The sequence below is a fragment of the Lasioglossum baleicum genome, chromosome 12 (genome assembly GCF_051020765.1).
Source record: "Lasioglossum baleicum chromosome 12, iyLasBale1, whole genome shotgun sequence".
Taxonomy (NCBI): Eukaryota; Metazoa; Arthropoda; class Insecta; order Hymenoptera; family Halictidae; genus Lasioglossum; species Lasioglossum baleicum.
The window spans coordinates 12762835-12784059 of NC_134940.1; the positions used below are offsets into that span (position 1 = coordinate 12762835).

A 21225-nucleotide genomic window follows, 5' to 3' on the forward strand; every position below is an offset into this window, starting at 1 on the left:
ATCGGAAACCCGCAAGATTCGAGCCGTTGCGAGCGCGTGTCAGTGCAACGCCGCGCGGTGCAACATCGATGCAATCGACAACTCCGATCGGTTTGCACGTGTCAAGTTCGAGGTTTGTTCATAGCGCTCGCGAGGAAGCGATGTCCGAGGACGAGAAGGCTGGTTGGCAGCGCGACGACTTGTGCGTCAGGCGTCCCGACGCGACATCGTCGATGCTGTCGCCGCCGCCGACGCCGATGTAAATATGTAGAGATGGCATCGAGTTCCATGTGTGTTCACGAATTAATTTCGGAACTCAATATTACTATTATCGATCGGAATTCGAGTTTACTTGGACACCAATCAAGTTTCCAATGCACTTATCAAGTAGTTGTACCTTGCTCGGCCACGCCCAGTAACGAAGCCACGCCTATTCGCGGGATAGGTCACGCCTATTCTACACAGAGAGAGCAATACTTAGGAGCAACAGTCTTTAAACTTAAATTTTTGGGAGGTATAACAAAATCTAGACTCTGAATCACGTTTTCTTTGCTCTAAAAATTCCCTGTGAATGTTCATGGGTATACATAGATTGCCTGATGAAGCATGGGTCAAAGTCCATTGAGATTGAGAGTGAAGAAGCCACGCCCACTTGAAGAACTCTTCACGGAGGGAGCGGGTTAATGACGTCCCACGGAGTGATACTTAAGCTCTATTCAAACAGGGATCAACGAAGCCACGCCCACTTGAAGCCCTTTCAACAGAATGAGTGGGTGAATGTTATCCCATCGGATGCTTTCCGTTTCTTTTTCGGAGATAATTGCTCCGTGGCCGTCGGGGGCAATCTAGGAGGCTCCCGGGGGAAGGAACACTCCTGGCTTGCGATACGAAGGGTTCGGATGTGATCGATGATCGCCTGAAGCTGCTTGCGAAGTACTTGAGCCCATCTCTAGTCGGGTGTCGCCGCCGAGCAGCTGACTAGCAGCCGACGAGCACGTGCTCGCGAGCCGAGTCGGTGGAAATAGCTAATAAGCCGCCTAAAGCCGAGGCACGCGCTCCGCGGAATCCGCGTGTGTATCCGTTCGCGCAATCCTCGGTCTTCTGAGAGGAGAGGAGATGAGATGAGAGAGGAGGAGAGGAGCGATCGGTTCTCTTTCAAGCCGAATCGGTTTTCACGCGATCGAACGATCGACTCGGTTTCGTCCGACGACCGACAGCCGAGCGACCTTTGGCTCGAGCCGCGCCACAGTCGGAATTCGACTCGAGGAAACCGAACGGTCGCGCGATTACGTATCGATACGGTGGCTTATCGCCTGCCCGAAATCTCGAGCCGATGGAGCCAGCGACTACCGATTCCGACGAAGCATCCCTTCCTTAGACGGCAGATCTTTAGGCAAAATAAATACTTTCTGTATTTGTTATAATATCAAATAGCAGTCACTTGAGAACGTGTTTCTTCTTTTAACACTAAACCTACCGAGCGCTAAAAGCGATCAAAATGTTTTTGCTTGCAAAAATGATAAGACTATATTTATTTACTATATTTAGTATTAAATTATTAATGCTTTCGACGCAAACATTTTTCAAACTACTAAAGTAATTCCGACGTTTCAATCTTTATTCAGATCATCTTCGGGGGTTACTATTTATATTTATTCGTAATTTATTTGTAATTAAATGTATCGAATCGATTTCGATGTAAGCAACTTCATAATTTCAATAATTGTGAAATGAAAAATATAAAACCGGTCATTTGTTCGGCAGTGGTAGGTTTAGTGTTAATACTTTTGACTAGGTAACGAATATTTATTTCTTTTGTTACACAATTCTTGCCTCTCGTTAACACACACACGTCAAAAGTAATATATTAATATTATCTAGTTCAACAAATCTTTCTGACAAATGTACTCACTTTTGTCATGGATAAATAAAATACGCAGTCGAAGCATCACGCATGGACGCACGAGAAAAGCTACATCCAGTTAGATGTTAGATCAATGTTTCACTTCGTACCGATATTCATGTATTATTTGATTAAATAGATTGTCCCGTAAGCTCGTTCGGTTCTTGTCTAATGCACACATTGCGAGGACTCGACGTGGTTAAATAAGACAAATGTTGCTTACAGTGTTGGAGGTGCGTATTACGAAAGAACTTGTGGAGCGAGCAAATGTATACACGAACACCCGTTCGATTTAAGCTTGTTGATCCTTTGAGATCTTCGCCAACAGTGATGCATGCTTTAACGATCAGGTGTGATTACGCTGCACAGGAGAACGTAGTTGAAGAGTAGTTGAGAACTCCACCAAATGGAGTTCTTTCATATTTTTTAGGGATTCTGTAATTGATCGGAGGTCATTTTTTTAATTACTTTAATATGCTCTCTTTAAACCTCCGTTCGCAACCTTATTTTTATCGGCCACGTTTGCGACTAAATTTTTTACTGTTCTAGGTTTCCAAAAAATCTGAAAAAATCCTGGAATACGTCCCTACTTTAACTCTTGTGTAGCCAACCGGGTGACCGGTTTTTTTTACTACATTGTTCCTCTAAAAATATTACGAAGTTTCTCCGAATGCCCAACCTGTGCTCGCTAATATATTAATTTATAGTCTTAAAATGAGAATTTGTGCAAATATGTTAAATACAAAAGGTTTTAAATAATCTATACATTTTGGTTGGCTCCGTAAGGGTTAATATATAATCGTTGGTTAAACGTGAAACGTTTAAAGCATTAATGGGAAAAGATGAATATCGGAAAGCAAGAAATTCAAAAGTGAAAGTTTGCTCAGGACATAAACGCCCCAGGTTGCAGCCGGAGGGCAAATCAAGATACCAAGAGATTCACTTTCGTAAATACCCAATGTAGACAGAGAAAATGCCGAGGCTTAATTACCGCATTGTGTTCTTCGATCGCGAATGGAAAATCTAAGAAACTTGAGCGGGGTAATTTGTGAGGCAATCATTTCGGAGTAATCATTCGCTGACGGACTCGGTTGACGATTCGCATGCAGACGATGGACGAGCGTGTTATCTCATCTTTCGGCTGTTCAAGGCCGAATTCTTTAGCAATAGACGAAGTCGTTTTTTCGGTTGTGATCGAACGAAGACGAACGAGAGCATAGAAAGAGAACGAATATTGTTAGCGAGTGTAACGATATCCTTTTAAACGTGTTGAGAGAGCGCGCGCCAGGAACGCTGGAAAAAATCGATGGTCCGCGAACAATGTCAGTGGACACGCACGTTCTTGCTCGAAACGTGTAATTATGTATAGTAATCCCGGAGCAGCGTGGCGATAACTTGCGGAACAGATTGTCGATTCCACGTTCCTCGGCCGCGATAACGCGCGGCTTTTGCTTAAACTGCGTATCGCCGGTCTTCGAGAAAGTTAGGATAATTGTCCCGAGCGTCGTAGAAACTTTTATAGTTTTACGATAAATATGCTAGCCCCTCTCATATAGGTAACCCCGTGCATAGGGAATAGTTTAGCAACGTTAGCAAATCCCACCGGTTTGCAAACATATGCAAGGCAGTGACAATTGAGACGACTCTACGTCATCCGAGGATAAGATACATCTAATTACTAATTTATAGTAAATCTTGTGATGCAATATCGTATTCATCGTGAGCATTGCAAAAATTACGCCGGGAAGATAACGCTCCATGTATGTATGGTCTGTTATTGCGATACGAACACGTCATCGATTACTATTAATAAGTTTTATCACCGACGGAATTGCAGGTAGCCGTTATCTGGCTCGGACCCTCAAGTTTAATTAATTTTGAATATTTTAAGACGTAACAGGGGAAAATGAAAACTGCTCTGAAGAGTTGTTTCACCCCTGGAAACTACACGATAGCAAGGATAAAAGTGTTGCATCATATTGCGAATGACTTCGTTTAGCTACACAGGAAGTTCTAGAGTTTTCCGAATTTTTTCGCGGAAACTAATTTGAATTTTGGTCGGTAATCCGCTCGGTTGATAAAGGACCTGTCGATAACGAAGGCGTCGACACGTTCGTCGGTAATGGAGACTTTTCCATTTTCCACGACCTGAAGGTTCGTCATTTTAAAAGAAGAATCTTTACACAATTACCATACATATAAGTGAGTTCCAAAATTACAAGAAAGATATGTGAAAAAGATTGATGTCTTTTTAATGTTGGTTTTTTGCGAAACACAACTCGCCAGGAAACTTTAACATTCGGACGCGACGATTCATTGTTCGTAAACAATCTAATTGACTCCGAGATGACTACACAATTGTGTAGCACCGCTACATAATTGTGCAAGCATCGATTCTTTTCCAGCACTTAAAGACACGTTCGCCAGCTTCCGTTCGCCGGCTCCGAAGATACTGCTACGATTTCGATATCGATGTTTACCCTCTTCTACGAGGAAGCTCCAGACATAGAATCATCCTGAAACCCGTTCGATTTGTTTATACGAGTCGTTACCTATCCGAGAGCTTCTCAATTACCACGCGCATCGGCGACGCGTGACAATCTATTTTACATAAACGAAGTCAAATTAGTTTTATGCACGTTCGCCATCCAAAGTCGTAACGCGTAGCGTAACGTTCCGGGAATCCGTGACTAGGCTTTGTTGAACCTTCTGCACGGTTCGCCGCATTTCGCAAAATTTTGCAACTACGAAGTTCTCCAGTGGAAAGTCAATCAGAAAAGCATAGGAGCGTTAACGTCAGTTCAATAAATAGTAAATACCGATGCGATTGAAATTTTTCGGTGCTATTAATAATTTATCGTTAAAAGATAACAAACCGATCCACTGGCACGCAAGCAGGAAACTCGTTCAAATTAATTTGCTAATGTTCTGACAACTATGCGTAATTAAAGTTCCCGAGCGCGGTGTTCCGTTCGCCCAGAACCTTCATTTAATTAAGAGAAATTGGATGCATCTGTGCACACCAACTGGGTTAACGAAATAATCAAGCACGCTCCTCTTGTTAATTATTTGTATATTTTCTTGCCAGGAATTTTAAACGAATGCCAAACGTCGTTGTCTTGCACGATTATGAACGAACTCTGTTCCGTAAATAATTAATTAAAAAGATTGTAGTTATAAGTGGACGCGAGAGAGCGCGGGAAAACAGTTCGGCAACAGACAACAGAAGAAAAAAAAATGGAGAGGAGAGCGCGAACGTGAAAGTGGACGAGGAAAATGTTAGAACTACTTGACGCGGGTACACCCACGCGCGATTATTTTTGCGTGTACGCGACTAACGCGAAATCGTCACAGCTTACGTCTGCGAAATGCAACTGACGCTAGCGACAACCGAAAATTGAAAAGAGAAACACAACGGCGCCGAATGGTTGAAGGAACCTTTAAATTCGATGCTTTAACCCCCTGCCCTGTACCGAGTACACAAATTACGTCAAATCATCTGTATTTACTCCAACACCATCTCATTCGAACCATCTTACACTACCTGTACTAAATAAATACATTTCGTCTCGAGCGAAGGACTAACGATCAAAATGGCTCCGTTCATTGTTCCTTGTTTTTTTTTTTTTTAAACACATGGTATTGATACCGACACCGTTCTTATTACAATTATTAAGTAATTGCGGATTGTACGAGTTCGTGGCAAAAATGAGAAACGTCAGACGAGTTTAATATTATTGGTTCACTATATACAGACCATTAAAACGATTAAGATCCGAAATCAATTTTTATTGGACCTCATTTCTTCCGCAATTGATGCAATTCGTATTTACCATGAAGACCGTAAACAAAAAAATAGAAGAGTGTAAATAAAAGTTCGAAGTCGAGAGCGCGATTGTAAATAAACCCCGAGGTTCTAATTGCGTTGGATTCGCCGATCTATGCGTTTATTATGCTTGTTGACAACCGGACGGTCGTTTCTTACTCATCGTCTCGGGACACACGCTTCAACTATCCGCGAATCTTTTAAGAAGGAAAAATCAAAGCAGAGGTTTTCGCGCGTAAGCGTCGAAAGGAGATTAGCCTGATAAGAGATTTCGTACGTTATATACACCTTCGAGTTAATCGAAAGAATTACTAAATGTCCGAGCGCGAATATCTTGAAGCGATAAATGGCGTAAGTACGACCGGGTCGATTGTTCCTGATAAGAACAATGTTCGCAGTATGTACCCGACGAAACTTGTACTTTTTTTAACCGTGCCGAATAGATCGAACATTTCGTGCGTTCGAACATCAAACGGATCGATCTCTGAAACGGTTCCAACTTTTAGCGGATCAAACCTGTCGAACATGTCGATTTCCAAGTAGATCGAGCTATTCGTTCGGAACGTCAAACGACTCGAGGCTGTGCGACCAAACGGTAATTTCGAATTGGAAATAGTTTCCGAACAATTCGAACGTACGGAGCTGTGTCGGGCGACGGAGACGCGGCCAGCCGAGAGAGCGAGAACGAGAGCACGTGGTCGGAGACGCATTTACCGACGCACACACACGCATGATGCACGCACGCACGCAAGCAGCAGAGACACGCATACAGCCGCGTGCGCACACGTCGAATGTCGAATGTTTCCAGGAGACACGGGGGGTAAAGTATTGTCGGGTAAAACTACCTAAGTATAGGAACGCGGTAGACGTCAGTAGACGTTTCGCGAGGCATCGATCGGAGTAGAGGTGATCGAGAGACATACTTCGTTTCCTCGGCGTGTTGTCCTCTTCCTCCAGGCCGGGTTGCTCCCATACAAGCACGTGGCCATTCCGTCCTCGGTTCTCGCCGTTGGCTCGGCCGTTGCCGTTCATCCCGCCTTTGGCGATTCACTGGTTCTTTCTCTCTCCTTGTGTGCGCTCTCTAGCCACGGCCACAGGGGAAGTAGATATCCTCGGCTAGTATCGCGGCTCGAACACGACGGAATTCGGGAACGCGATTCTCGCTCGAACGAGACGAAGACACGAAGAAACCTCTCGGGACGACGAACGTCGACGATTCTCGTTTCCGACCGTGTACTCGCGATTATTCACGGAATTGTTTCGCTGGCCGACGACAGGCCGACGGGAGAGCGAGCGAGCAAGCGAGCGCGACAGAGAAGGACGGCAAGAGAACACGCTCGAGAGTGATAGAGACAGCGAGAGAGCCCCGAAGAGCTTGAGAGACACGACGCGACACGAGACACGAGACGACGACACTCCCGGGAAACGCGAGAACGTGCTCGGTCAGCACCAAACGGTCACACTGTGCGAACGGAATCGGCCTCTAAGCGGCGAATCGGTTGACGGTTCGTGTACACCGATAACGATGATTAACAGCGATCTCGTGTGTGCTCGGAAGAGCGAGCACGCACCTGCCTCCTCCTTCTCTCTCGCTCGCTCCTTCGGCCGAGTTCGGCCGGCGTTCGGCGCCCCGAGTTTCGGACGAGCCGAAGCGGCGACGGCGGGGCGCGAGGGTAACCGAGGCGCGAGCCCCGCCAACCAATAGCCGGCCAATCGGCGAACGCAGACGCCGCATCGGTCCTCGGTTGGCCGCTCCCGCGCCATCTATTGTTCCCCACCTGATCCCACCAATCGCGGCACAGCGCGCCAAACTGATCGTCGTGCGCGGCAATCGTTCGAATCGCTTTACTCGTCGTAAATCGAAATATCTGAAACATCATTCAGCAGTTTCGTAAAATTCCTATTCCGTTCAACGCTGAAACCTTTCAACGCATTCCTCGAGGCGTTACTCGCGGCCTTCTGCATGACCTAAGCACCTTTTTGTTGGTCTTTTCTTCACTAAATCACTCTTTTATCGTTCACAGTTTACCTAGCACATTTCGGAAGGCGGGCGACGCTGGCCTGTCACACGGATGTGACAGCTTTATCATGATCACACAACTTTGATTTCACGGTCTCTTCCTGTCTGCCTGTGAGCTTTGGGATACGTCGTGATGGGAGATAAAAATTACGGAGATTTCCTCTCCAACTCGAAAATAGAATTTAGCCAAATGTCCGTGTGCCTTTCGGGAAAACAAAATTGAGACGAAACGTTCAAGAGCGAAGATGCGTTTAGTCATCGAACGTTCGCTTCCGCAGGGTTCAAGTTCATCGGAAAATGTAATCGTCGAATGAATTGTAGGGACCAGTCGATGAAACTCTGGAAAATAACTAAGCGTAAACCACCGGACAGACAAACAAACAAGAAAGCGAGCTAATAAAAACGTGGTAAAAACAGCTGAACACGATTTATGGTGTGCATGACTAGACAAAGCTATTTTTGAGAGAACTGTTTAGTTTTAGAGACTGGCAGGCTTTTAGCTTTCGTTAGTCACAGTCCCAATTAGTGTTGTATAAAGCTCGAGTCTTCGAAGCTCCAGAGCTCAGTCTTAAAGACTAAGTTTCTATAGAAGAAGATTTAGAAGAAGTCTTTAAGACTGAGCTCTGGAGCTTCGAAGACTCGAGCTTTATACAACACTAGTCCCAATAGCGGCATACGGGTACCATAAACTGGCATAAACCGTGGAGAGCCGAAGGACCTTCGACGAGAGGGCAGCGGTCGTCCGCGACCGGAAGAACCCCACATGCGTAAGGTCTGGAGGAAACCAGCGTTATTTGGAAGGGATTTTTTCCCTTCCCCCAAAAAGACAAGGACAGAGTTAGATAGAATAAGAAGACGGGACGACGGTGACTCCAGGTCAGTTGTTAACTATAATAATTGTAAGAGTCAGTCGAGACCCAGTCTAATATACGTGCTGTACGCTTAAGATAAAATCCTTACACAAATACATCGTGTGTACTAAGTCGGAACAAAGTAATACTTTAACCCTATAAATAATCAGAAATAGTTGCAACGAAAGGGAGAATGACTGTTAGAAAGCGAGCTTGTAGGCAAGACGCTAGGGACGAGCGACGTTAGGGAGTGAGATTCGTCTCCGCTTCGCATTTAGACGCGCCGAACCGATCTATTAATCGGGAAATTGCGTAACCAGCGGATTACTTGCGAAGCGATACCGCAGCTCCGAAATCTGGCAGGATCGCGGGATCGAGTGTTATCGGCGAGATCGGGCTAACGGGGCTAATCTCCATGGCCTTATCAGATCGTCGACGACAATTATCGTTGCGCGCGAGTCGCATAATCGCGGCGCGGTCTAGCGTCACGACCAAGGATCCAAGTCTCCTCGGATATGTAACGCAGCATTAGGACGACGTGTTCCGCGACTTCGCGGAATCTTTCGTCGCGCGTTATCGCTCCGCGAGATTTGCTCGATCGCGGCGAGCCGCGTCGAGCGATGAGTCATCCTCGTGATACGCGCGTAACGTTTGTTTAACCAGAGTCGTGCTCGCGTTTCGCAATTAACGCCAACAAGGACGCATCGACGCGACGCGACGTAACGCCACGCAGAAACGGAGCGACGCCCGAAATTTTGTCGGAACTTTCACGAAATCCTCGAGATCGGTCGATCGATCTCGAGAATATCGGTAGCGCGGGCGGAATAGTTCCGCGGACACGCGTTAACGTTCGTATTAACCGCGCGTCGCCAAATCGCGGTTTAAAATAAAGATGCCGCGACGCGCCAATAATAGCTCGCGAGATTCCCGTGCCAAAGAACCGTCACATCTCGTCTTTAGCGCAACGATCACGTCTCCCCTCCGCCTTTTCTCCTCTCTTTTCCGTTTTCCTGTTCGATCCTCGTCCACGATGAGATCGATCGCGATGACGTTGCGAAAATGCAACGCCTGCGAGCAGATTCATCTTCACTCGGCGAATCATTGGGATCCTGTCGGCGGATCGTGAATTACCGCTACGCGCCTTGACTCAGCGATATTCCGGCGACGATGACAGTAGTAATTTGCTTAAGACAAACAATTGTTGGCCAATTTATGCGTAATAAACCCGGCTAAATGTAATCGCGGGTTTATGTAATGACTTTAAATGCGGATGCATAGTTGTAATGGGCACCTGCGTGACGCGTCCTTCTGCTAATATCAAGAGCGCACGTGTTCGAAAATGACCCGTGTAGGAGGCTATGGAATTATATCCGAGAGTCGTTCGGTTATCATTGCAAGATCGTGAGAAGGGATAACTCTGAGATGAACGTGATATCGTAAAGATAGTAATTCTTTTCTAATTTCAGAATGTATTTCTCAACAGGCAAGTTAGTCGGTAAGTAGCATCTCGTTGTCGTCATCGATCGATGAAGAAAATTCCTGTTCACTCTCTGATAGCGGTGTCGATAATGTAGGCTACACTGGATCTTCGGTCGATAAAGAAGGTTCCTAGTTGCGTGACTAAACAATTATCGGTAAAGTCTTGCATCGGCACGATCGACTGCTAACAATCTCGGCCCGGTTGCCGGACACAGACGATCAATTTGAACGAAATGGATCGCGTTTGACGCGCGATACGTCGCGGCGACGTTCCCGGCCGGCACGACCTCGTTGTTCTTGGCCGATCTAGTCTCAGAGCATCGCGAGCGACAAACAGGAAACGGTTGGGCCCCTAAACGCATTATTCACTTGGCAAAGTGGAAAATAACGTCCGTCGTGGGCGAGAACCGAAACGACCTGCACGCGATGCAGCCGGAAACGCCTGCTCCGGAACTCGAAATTTAAACCGAGCCGGTCGTCCCGCGCGAAATTACTCCTCAACGAGAGCGCGGTCGCGCGACCGACATCGCCTCGAACTTTTCTCTCCTCGCGATTCGTGTCAAGGTGTACACGGTTTTCGCGATGCCATACCGCCGACAACAGCGTCCGCGACAACGGACGAGAGACATTCTACTCGGAGCGTACCATTATTCACCGTTCGCGTTTTCGAAACCCGACTCCTACGTGGCTGGAATACAAACGAAGCATTCAGAGCCGAGTCGCGCGCCCTTCCACGCGTCTTTTTCTTTCCTCTTCGCGGAGGACAGCGTGCACCTTCGGATCACGTAGCTCTCGCGTTACCGTTCCTCGTCGAACGATGTCGTCGATCTATGTCGCTCACGTTGTTTCACTTCGGTCGATCGCCTCGTGGCACAATCGGAGGACACTCGAATTGCCTTTCAGATCGAACGTATCTTGGTAAAGCAAAGTATTCGCCGCGGTATTAATCGACGTTAGTTGGAACATTAAGTCCAATCTAGAAGCCGGATCGAATTCGGGAAGTCCCTCGTAATGAGGAATATTAAATCTAATTAGCATCTCGGATGCTCCTTCCGAGTGGGCACGAGAAGACCACCGGCAACCGTGGTACTTACAAGATCGAAAAATATTTCAAATTTGTACAAATCAAACATCGTAGAAAATCCCACGTTGCAGCAAGTATTTCCGTAAATAATAAGTAAACGCGAGGACTGGGATCTTCATTACAGATCGCGCCGGAAGTCTCGTTGCATAACGAAATCTATGCAGCGATAAGCAACGAACGCGAGTATTAAAATACGCACGAAGAAGAAATTACAGATAACATTAACGGTTTAAGGTAGCCGCGCGCTGCGAGCCCAAGGCCTGCGTCGGCGAATCGGCTCCGAACTAGCAAGGAAGGAAAGCAAATCTTAGCGTGGATTCGAACGCGAAACCAAGGAGACAGATCGCTAGAGACGATCGAGCGGCTTCGATCGGGATCGAAAGTTCACCGCGTTGGTGTCCGCGCGAATGACGGACACGTCCGGTCGGGCCACGCTGTCTCGGACATCGGGGCACCAAGCTGGAGCGCTCCGGGGGACACTCGTAACGCGTTCGCTACGGACTTTCTACTTTCTTGGAGATTTCAACGTCACCGTACGGATCAGGTCTTCCGGCATTCGGTCGAGCCGATATAAAAAATAGTAGGCTAGCTGTAAGATAATGTAACATAGATAGACGTAACTGTAAGTTATCCTAATCCGAAAAGCAAGGATGATAATTAGACTGCGGGTCTTCATGCGAAATCAAAAACTGTTCGCATTGATCGCAGAACGCAGGAACCAAATAATTAATCGTATTCTTGTTTTAATTATCCTATTAAGCTGAAACTAATACGTTGATTAACCCTTATACGATCCTCAGGGTAAAAATTCACTCATTTACTAGTTTCGCATACTGTAAAATCATTGATCCGTTTACGTCTATGTTGTGAGATTTATGTCTTTAAAATGTGACGTTACAAATGAAACACAATTTGTTGATTTCACGTGTAGAGCAAACATGGTTGAATTTTTTGTGAATTGTGAATTGCCTTTACGCAACTATTCTTGAGGAGCGTATAAGGGTTAACATATCCACTACTTTAAATTGTATGTGCCAATTTTTGTCACAAATGCATCAAATCCGCAGTCTAATTATAATAAATAATACGTAGGAGAGCCATTGAAACGACGGGTGGTTCAAAGGCAACGCTACTAAACGTGTCGTGCCTCGCGCATTCGCGTGATCGTCTCTTCCCAGTTTGCGAGGATAAAGATCCTGCAGCGACAAGCGTGCAATAAACCTGAATGATTACCGTCATTATTATTATTATTGTTATATTCTAAGGAGACCGCGACGATTCTGGTCGCGATTACTCGGTCCATTGGAATTCCGTGGCGGGCCCGCGCGTCGCCTTGCCGATAAATTATTTCCGCCTGGTTGGTCGGTTGCTCGCTTGCTCGCTCGTTCGCTTGGTTGTCTCTCTTCTCGGTCGTTATTAGCTGCGCACGTTTTATCTATTCGATTCGAGCACGACGATTACCGACAACAAGAGGCGAGCAAGTCTCGCGGCATGCATTATTCAGGAGCGCAGTGAGTGTGGAATCATGCGGGATGGAATTCCTTTAAGGTCGAGATCGCGTCCTTGCACGGCCCCAAAATTCAACGGGAAACGCTGCAGCCTCGTCCACGCCGAGAATCGATGTCTCACTCTCGGTCATAGTCACTAGCAAGTCGACCTATTCGACACGTTGCTCTGGGAGCACTCTGATCTGTCTCAGGAGCAATCTTTCTGTCGTCGAGAACAGATAGGATTTTCGATTATTCTAAGTCTAGGCGTGGCTTAATCCAAGTGGGCGTGGTCTCGTTGCTCCTAGCCAATTGTTTGAAAAATCTTAGTCCTGTAAAATTTGTATCCTCCAAGTCGAATGTCGTTGAAAATAGAGGGATCTTGTACAGTGTCGCCAGAAGCCTTTTCCTCTCCTCCTTTTCCCCTTCCACTATCCCATTCCAGCACCATGAGCAAACGAGCACACTCCAACATCCCCCACTAAGACCGTAGACCACGGTGCCCGTGCCGTAGACTTGTCTGGTTATCAGAGAAGGGGTAAACTGTATTCACCTCGATTTCCTCGATCTGGCGACACTGATCTCGTAGTCCAGCGCTCGGATTTACTTACTCGCGACGGCAGAGTTTCGAAGGCTACGCCCCCTCGACTCCCCAGTCCTAGTTCGGAGCTCCTCAGGTGCGTACTAAACTTGCTATTCGTGGCGCCTAGGAGAACTAGGGCCGCCACGGGGAGCGAGACGCGCGGCCGGATTAAGAGGGCGTAGCCTTCGAAACTCGGCTGTCGCGAGTAAGTAAATCCGAGCGCTGTCGTAGTCGGTCCACGTATGCTTGACTTCGATGCTCCCACCAGGCGAGGACGCTGACCCACAGAACACTGAATCATTTCCCGCGCCGCGCCGTCGAGACACTTGTCACTTCCGCATCACGCGTACTTAGCGCCCTTGCAAGATAAGAAACAGCTTCCGTACACAGAAAAGTGCGATCGCGAACTATAGTCGGCGAGACGTCTTCTAGAATGATAGAATCGGCGAATCTAGCTCGTCAGTTCGCTTCAGAGGATGATCGAGGATCCGACCGACCGGAAGCCGATCCCGCGACGCGTCTATCACGCTTATCGGAAATGGATCGAACGAACGAGCAGCTGGCAACTGGTTACCCATGCATATTTATGGGGCATCTATGCTCGCGACGCGACGCGTCGTTTTTGCGTCGGACAAGTTCCACCGTCGCGTCACCAATCGATCCGGTTTGTCCCTTATCGCACCACGGTCCGCTCAACGAATGCAACTAATCCGTTCCACAATGTAGGTGGTGATTCAATGGAGCTCCATAAAAATCAGCTACTCAAGGTGGACACAAAGGAATCGAAACGCCGGTTCGAGAAACCGCTCCAAAGTCCTACTACAGGCTAACTGTTTCCACCTTCAGAACGGAGCTCGCTCTCGACACCTGCATTCTCGCAAACCAACACCGCGTTTCGCGATGCATACCTGCTTCGCACCTCAGGAAATATTTCACGCGAGCAAAATATTTTCCATATCTCTCTACTGTGTTATTTACCTTTGCTAAATTGCTTTAACCCTCGGACGGCGGACCATTTTTACAACTTTGTAATTGATAATGTTTAGGACTATTCACTGTTTTATTTATCAATTTTTTAAAACATATTCTTGGTACATTTCATTAATTCGTCAGAAACTGAGTAATTGAATGACTATTTAGATACTCTGGGTTAAAATAGACCCAAACTCCGCCGTCGGAGTGTTAATATTTCGTAAAGTAGATATGTTACGAACAGGAAAACCTATTCTCTCGCACGCTTCTCGGGGATTTACAATTTTATTCAACCGTTCGTAGCATCACTTTATAGATTGACATCTACCTAATTGAGATGCAACTAGAGGACGGTGTATTTAAAGAAAATTGTAGTTCGTAGAACGGATGACAATGTGACGATGATATTCACGGCGGTGTGAGATTGCAGCGAGTGAACAGATTATCAGATTAGATAAGCCAACCCAGCTAAATAATATAATTAGTAGACAGCGGATTCTATGCATTTACCACAAAAATGAGCACAGGTGTAAACTAAAACAGTAATAAAAACTTTAACCAAATATTGTTCTCGACTTATTAAACATATACACTCCTTGCACTATGATTTACTTTACATCAACTGTAATATTTTTTTTATTTTTTTGGTTGTGTAAGAAATTCCAGCGTTTTTTGTATTTTATTTTCTTCCCGCAATTTTGTGTTTTGTTAGGTAAAGTGTATAATATATGCATTCGCAAGACTTTTTCTTGCTCTACGAACCTATCTGCTTCAACTTCTCGATTATTAATTAATTTTGATCAGTTTTCAGGCATTTTCAATGGAAGTGCCAGGAGGCAGAAAAATTCATTTTCGCCACCTGCTCGACATCTCACTCAAGTTGTGTGGCACTCAAGCTCCAAGTTTTTGAGCGAAGCCCACGGAGTGAAGATGGTTAGTGATGGTAAGTGATAGACCATTGTTAACATACATTTGTTAATATACATTGCGGCAAAAAAATAAAATACTAAATCACTCTAGTTTGTTGCAATCCAAGAAAATTTGTATTTTGCATAAAGATCGGCGGTCTAGTAATCAGTAATAATTGTAATGAATGGTTGTACTGTGAATCTACGTGCGTATACCGATTTGGATTCGGAAGGCGAGACGTACATCGCGTGTCCGACGCCTCTTGTTACGTAAGTGGAACGGCAGAAGAATCTCGGATAAGATAACGATTTTAATAAGGCCCATTCCAGGCGCTTGTCCAGTCGATGCGACACCTCGCCGTGTTTCCGAGGGCTCACTGGCTCGAGATGCCACGGATAGCTGCAGCGCGACGGAAATCGGATAATAACTCGACTCCCGATCGAGACGAGATACGATCGTCTCCGGTGTCTATTGCTTAGCTGGCTAGTAGCGTCCGCTTTTACGTAAACCGAACACCCTGTTTCCGCTCGTCGCGCACCATCGATCCCGCGATCGAGAGATTCACGGCCGCCGAAAACGAGTCGAATTCGCAAATAGCAAACGTTCGCGCGAAACTTTACTAGAAATCCAGATTTTGTACAATTTTTCTTGAAGCTAGTAGTCCAGAAACACCTTTATAATTTCAGTAATCGTAGCATGAACAATTTTAAGCCCCGATCGTTTGACCGGCGGCTATGGTATGTTTAGCGTTTAAGCTAGGGAGTGCAAATGATGAAACAAAGTCGAAGTAACTTTCTATTTACGATTCTCTTGCAACACAGTAGCGAAAGTGGGTCCAGTCATTTTGCCCTGACCGGTGATTCCGCTGTTAATACTATTCATAAGTTGTACATAATGCAACAGTGTGTACTCGGAAATTCTTCCGACACGCAATACCGTCTTGTGTTCCATTTATTTACAAGCGAGATATTATTTTGTAATTTTTAAGAGGTATCCTTTTCGGAAAAGGTTTGAATAAATTACTGAACATACATTACAATTATTTTGATTGTGAATTTCCATAAAATTACCATGAAATCAGCGATCGTCAGCGTCCCATGAAAATCGACGGAAGATTCCGACCAACTGTCATTAGTGCACTGGATGTATCGACGCAACAATTAATCCTGAAATACGCGCAAGTAATTGCATCATGCGCGCACGGGTGGCGCGACGATCAAAGCGTTAATACACGGCGTTGTTACAAGGTCTGGCGGTGCAAGGCCTAATTAAAATTAATATTACAGTTTCTTGAAATGTTTTAAAAACACTGATAAGTCGGTGCCTTGAAAACCTGGATCTACGAACCTGTCAACTATGACGACGCCGCGTGCGTCAACTACTCCAAGTCCCGATAAACTAGACAACTAAACGGCTAGAAAATGAGTCACTAAAATGTAAAGAAGTGAAAACATTAAATGAATTGAAGAATGCTGTTGTGCCATGCAGAACGTTTCTATTTTGCATAAACATTTGCAATTTACCGATAGCCGATGATATCATAATTCTAGCGGTTACAAGAATTCTTCAACGAGTTCCGCTATTTTTGTTTTGCTATTTAAGTAGGTTAAAAGGACGAACTACTGAAGACACAAGCTCGCAGATCGCGACCTCTAAACTGTAAATGTCACCGCAAACTAGAAAACAAAACAAAATTACGTTTGTTTTATATCGTCGCCATTTTCTAGACCAACTGGACGAACCACTGAAGACACAAGCTTGCAGATTTTGGAAGAAGACTGAAGGGAATCTTAATTCTGATGCTAGTGTCAGCATGCTAGCATAGTTCTAGTGTCAACGTCAACTTTTTCAGCAGCGTTTGCAGATTCCGTTTCTACTGCATCGTCGCAATTTTCACTAAAACGCAAAACGAGAGCGCCAGTGACAAACGCAGGTAACGGACGGGTGAGAAACGACTGGGCAAAGGTCACGGGAAAGAAAGCTTTCGCAGGAAACGAGATATTCGTAAATGGGCCCCGCTCCACCGGGGCGGCAGATAGAGAACGACTGGTACGAAACTCGTTCCACGAAATCGAAACTTTCCGAGCGTGACCGCGGACACCGTGACCACCTCCGCTGACTGTTTCGTGCCAGGTGGGACAGTGTTTTTCAGCTCGTGTCCCTCGTCCCGATGATCGAGAATCGCGTAGAAACCAGTGCCCGACCGGAGACCGTTCCTTTGCAGTACCAATTAGCGGCTCGAACCACCCATTGTCACCGTTTATCGACCTTCCTAATTCGCCTTGTAAATCGAGTCCAACTGATTCCTCCTCTACCGCGACCACTTAGACGATCGCAATATCTAACCAGTGTTTGTTCAACTTTGAGAGAATTTTTCTTGCCTCTTGAAGCTACGCAGAAGTATTTAGCATAGGACGATTCCACGGACTATTTTTTTAAGCATATTTTTGTATGGCATTGGAGGCATTTTAACCTGTTTAGCCAACATTCGATTCGGCAATCTTTCCATCTGCTTCAAATGATATGCAAAATCTAATAACCTAACTCCGGATTTTATGGATTTACGGAAAAAATTTAAGAATGTTAATAGATTGTTTTCAACTGTAGACAATTTTGAAAGGAATAAGATTTTTATCTGGTATACAGATCCCCGCAGTCTCACGGTTTGCTTCAGATTAGCAACTAACGCAGCAATCTCCGCAAGCGCCAAAATGGCGGAGCCCTTCGAGACCACCTCGTGAATTCGTTTATTCGCGGTTCGATCGCGTCAAAGCGCGAGGACCGTGGTTGTACGGTTTCCATTACAATGAATCGAAACCGCGTCGACTTCGCGAATCGATTTCAGGAGACGACGACGCAACAGTGCGAATTCCATGTGTTTATCAGGTGCGGGCGACGGACTCGCTTTCCCTGGAACGCGATAACGCGGTGCAGCAATTGCACACACGCAACCGCGTAGTCTCTGTACGGGAAGGAAATTACGCGAACGTCGATTTCATCGATTTTTCGAGCGAGTAGGGGAGACCGGAGTAAGTTGAGACAATGCAATCATCTGGCCACCGTGTACATGTAACACAGTTACAGTTGGGTATTTCAGGTTTGTTAGTTAACTCATTCCTATCATGGAATTTACGTATGGATATGCAGACGCGGACAACTGTTACTCAATCTGTTGAGTTTTTCCGGCGGCAAAGTAAATATTCGTGTTTGGCCTCTCGATCTGTCTGGAGATATTATACAAAACGTTATATGATATAAATATCACTGTGATTTAGCAAGTTACTTGACAGGAAGGTGATTACATTTTTCCCTTTTTTATATGGTCGATACCTTTTTATAGAGATGTTTTTATATAATAACCTCCGGCGGGCCAAGGACCATAAATAGAACTTTCTTTCCATCTTTATATCCTTGCAAATTTTCTTTACATTTTTGTCATAAATGCAGAAAATTCGTAGCCGACTTATTTTTTTGCGCATGTTTCTCGAAGTTGTGCTGACAATATGTAAACAGGATGATCCAAAGAATATTTTAGCATGTTTTCGATAAATGTGAACAACTGAAAAATATATCTTGTCTTTCGCATAGAAATAGTAAATGGACGCGAATCCGAGAAAAAATGTACGGCGACGCACAAAGAGCAGCGTTAACGAGCAATCGAGCGAGTTATCGCGCTCGATTTACGACCGATCCAGGGATCGCTCGCGATCTACGGACGGGCGACACCACGCGATCCAACACCCCGCTCCTCCTTTAGAAACTCGTCGATTATCGAATGCAGCTAGTTCCTGTTACCTGCTACACTTTGTAAACGAATTCCGTCGAGCTTATAGATGACGCACGGTCGGACAGTAGCGTTCTCGATTTTTCTTGACCGATGCAATTTTTAGCCGCGCCTTCTACGGCGCCATCTTTTTGTTTGTCTAAACCGGACGATGTATATAAATACAGAGTTATGCATGGAATCTTTAAAATTCAATATAGAAGTATTTCCGTCGTGTCTTTTGCACGATCTGTTTCACAACGATCGAAAACGCGAAGGCGTTTTGGCGGGAGAGTATTATTAAGAAATGATTAAAGTGATTCAATCCGACCGAACGTGACTGCGGAATTTTTATTAGAAATGGAAAACGGGTTGGTCCGTGCCGATCTTGTGCAAGAACGTGATAGTTCGCGCATGTAAATCGCGCGGATAAAGAGAAACGATTCCTGTTTCACCGATTTGCTACCTTTCTTAGAACCATGTGTCAACGTCGCGAGTCCGAAGAAACTTAGGATTTATAGGAACGAGGCAAAGCTTCGATTGCTTGTTTACCATTGTTAAAATATTCCCGCGATTCGCCAGCGAACGTTTCGAAATCAACGGTGATAGCTGAGAGGGTCATAAGTGACCCGATATCGGTCTTCCGGGTCGCTGCTGGACACGCGGTTGGCTATTAGAGAAATATCTTATTTACGATTTTTATTGAGATTGATTTTCAATAATAATAGTTGCTCAGACAAGGAAATTTATTCTATTATTTTACACAAATGAATTTTTATCGATTCAATAATTCGAAAATATGAAACCGGCCATTTGACCGTAGCAGGTTTAGAGTTACCAAAGAGTTTCCTTTTTCGAGGAGCCCCATAAAAAGGTTAAACATTTTTATAGAGCCACTTCGTTCACGAAATTAAAGCTTTAAGACTTATCGCTGAGATTATTGGACTGGGGATTTACCTACGTTTATGGTATTTGTAAACTCGTAAAACGCGATTAGGCGTTTACATGAACGTTAACGACAACTTGTTTTTCGTGTAGATCTCTCAATGAAACCGATTTTTGTTGGAATTTTTTGGTAGACCCCCGTGTAACGCGATCAAACGATTAAAAAAGATCATACATATATACGTGTTTCATGTGGCAATAAATGTGCGAAGTTGTTTAGAGAGATCGTACATTTTCTGTCACAGAAGACGAATGTGTACTGTAATGTTTGAACAGTATTCTTTAACTGCTGCGGTCCTCAATAAAACATTGCTAATACATGAAGAACTTGTGCAATACTAACACGATTTCTACGATGTTCACGAACCGCAAATATCCATACAGCAAGGCTAATCTTACGAAAGTTTTGAACGTAGAAAAACGCAATCGCGTGTTCGCTATGGATCCCGATCTGGATGGCTTAACAATTTTCTATGGCTAATTTTACAAGATTAAGAATGCTATACGGATTACGAAATACAGGCTTTCCAAAACAATTAAAAATCCTCAGTAGGAAAAGCGTTACTAACCGTTTCTAACGTAGAAGAACGTGATCGCATAATGAATCACGATCTAAATGGTTGAACATTTTTCTATGCGTAATTGTACAAGATTGAAAACGCCACAAATTCATCAAATCCACACAGTCGACTTACGAAATACAAGCTGTCAAAAATTATTCAAAAACCTTAGAAGGTGACAGGACATGATCGTTTCTAACGAAGAGGAATTACGATCGCTCGCGCTATGTATCATGATCTAGAGAATTAAATGCTTCTCTGTGCCCACTTTTACAGAATGAAACAAGTTGCAAATTCATAAGGTCCACAGTCTAGTTTCGAATCACAGACTTTCAGAAATTATAAAAGGTAAAATGTTGGGACACGATCAATTTTGACGAAGAGAGGACACGCTGAGGCGCGCTATGGATCACGATCTAGAATTTATAGGGTAAGACTCACTGGAGGGTGGCGGCACCTCTGCCTCGAAAACTTCAGGCCTCTTGATCTCGGACTTGGGGTCCATGGTTCCGCCGTTCTTGTACATGATGTTGGTCACTGAAAAGTTCGACGTCGATGAGAGAGTGTGGTTTGCGCGTGGCTCCTGCTCGTCGAACAGTGAGAGAGAGAGAGACAGAGAGAACACGCGGTCTCGGTCTCGGTCTCGGTCTTGGGATCACGAACACTCGCGCTCAGTTCTCGCCGACACTGTCCACGACGGTGCCGAACTCGCGACACTTATTGTTAGCCGCGAACACCTAGCGGACGTTGGCCAATTAGAGCACGAGCCTGGAGCCCCACCGACAGCCCGACTCTTCCTCCTCCAGCATCTACTCCTACCCGCTCCTACCCGCTCGAACACCACGAGTCGATACCAAGCGCCGC

General features: G+C 45.3%; 1 protein-coding gene across 4 annotated transcripts in view; it reads right to left on the reverse strand.

The window, feature by feature from the left end:
- Picot (putative inorganic phosphate cotransporter protein picot) overlaps positions 1–21225 on the reverse strand; it is a 45435-nt gene that overhangs the window by 11854 nt on the left and 12356 nt on the right. Inside the window, exon 1 of one of the 4 annotated variants that reach the window (XM_076434267.1) lies at positions 13183–16430. The exons of 1 other annotated variant lie outside the window; for it this stretch is intronic. In XM_076434267.1, the coding sequence (XP_076290382.1) occupies positions 13183–13513 (331 nt within the window). In that variant the 5' untranslated portion in view covers positions 13514–16430. Of the gene's footprint in view, positions 1–6631; positions 8266–13182; positions 16431–20802; positions 20937–21225 lie in introns of those variants that run through there. 2 more of the 4 variants (XM_076434269.1, XM_076434268.1) reach the window with 2 other exon arrangements.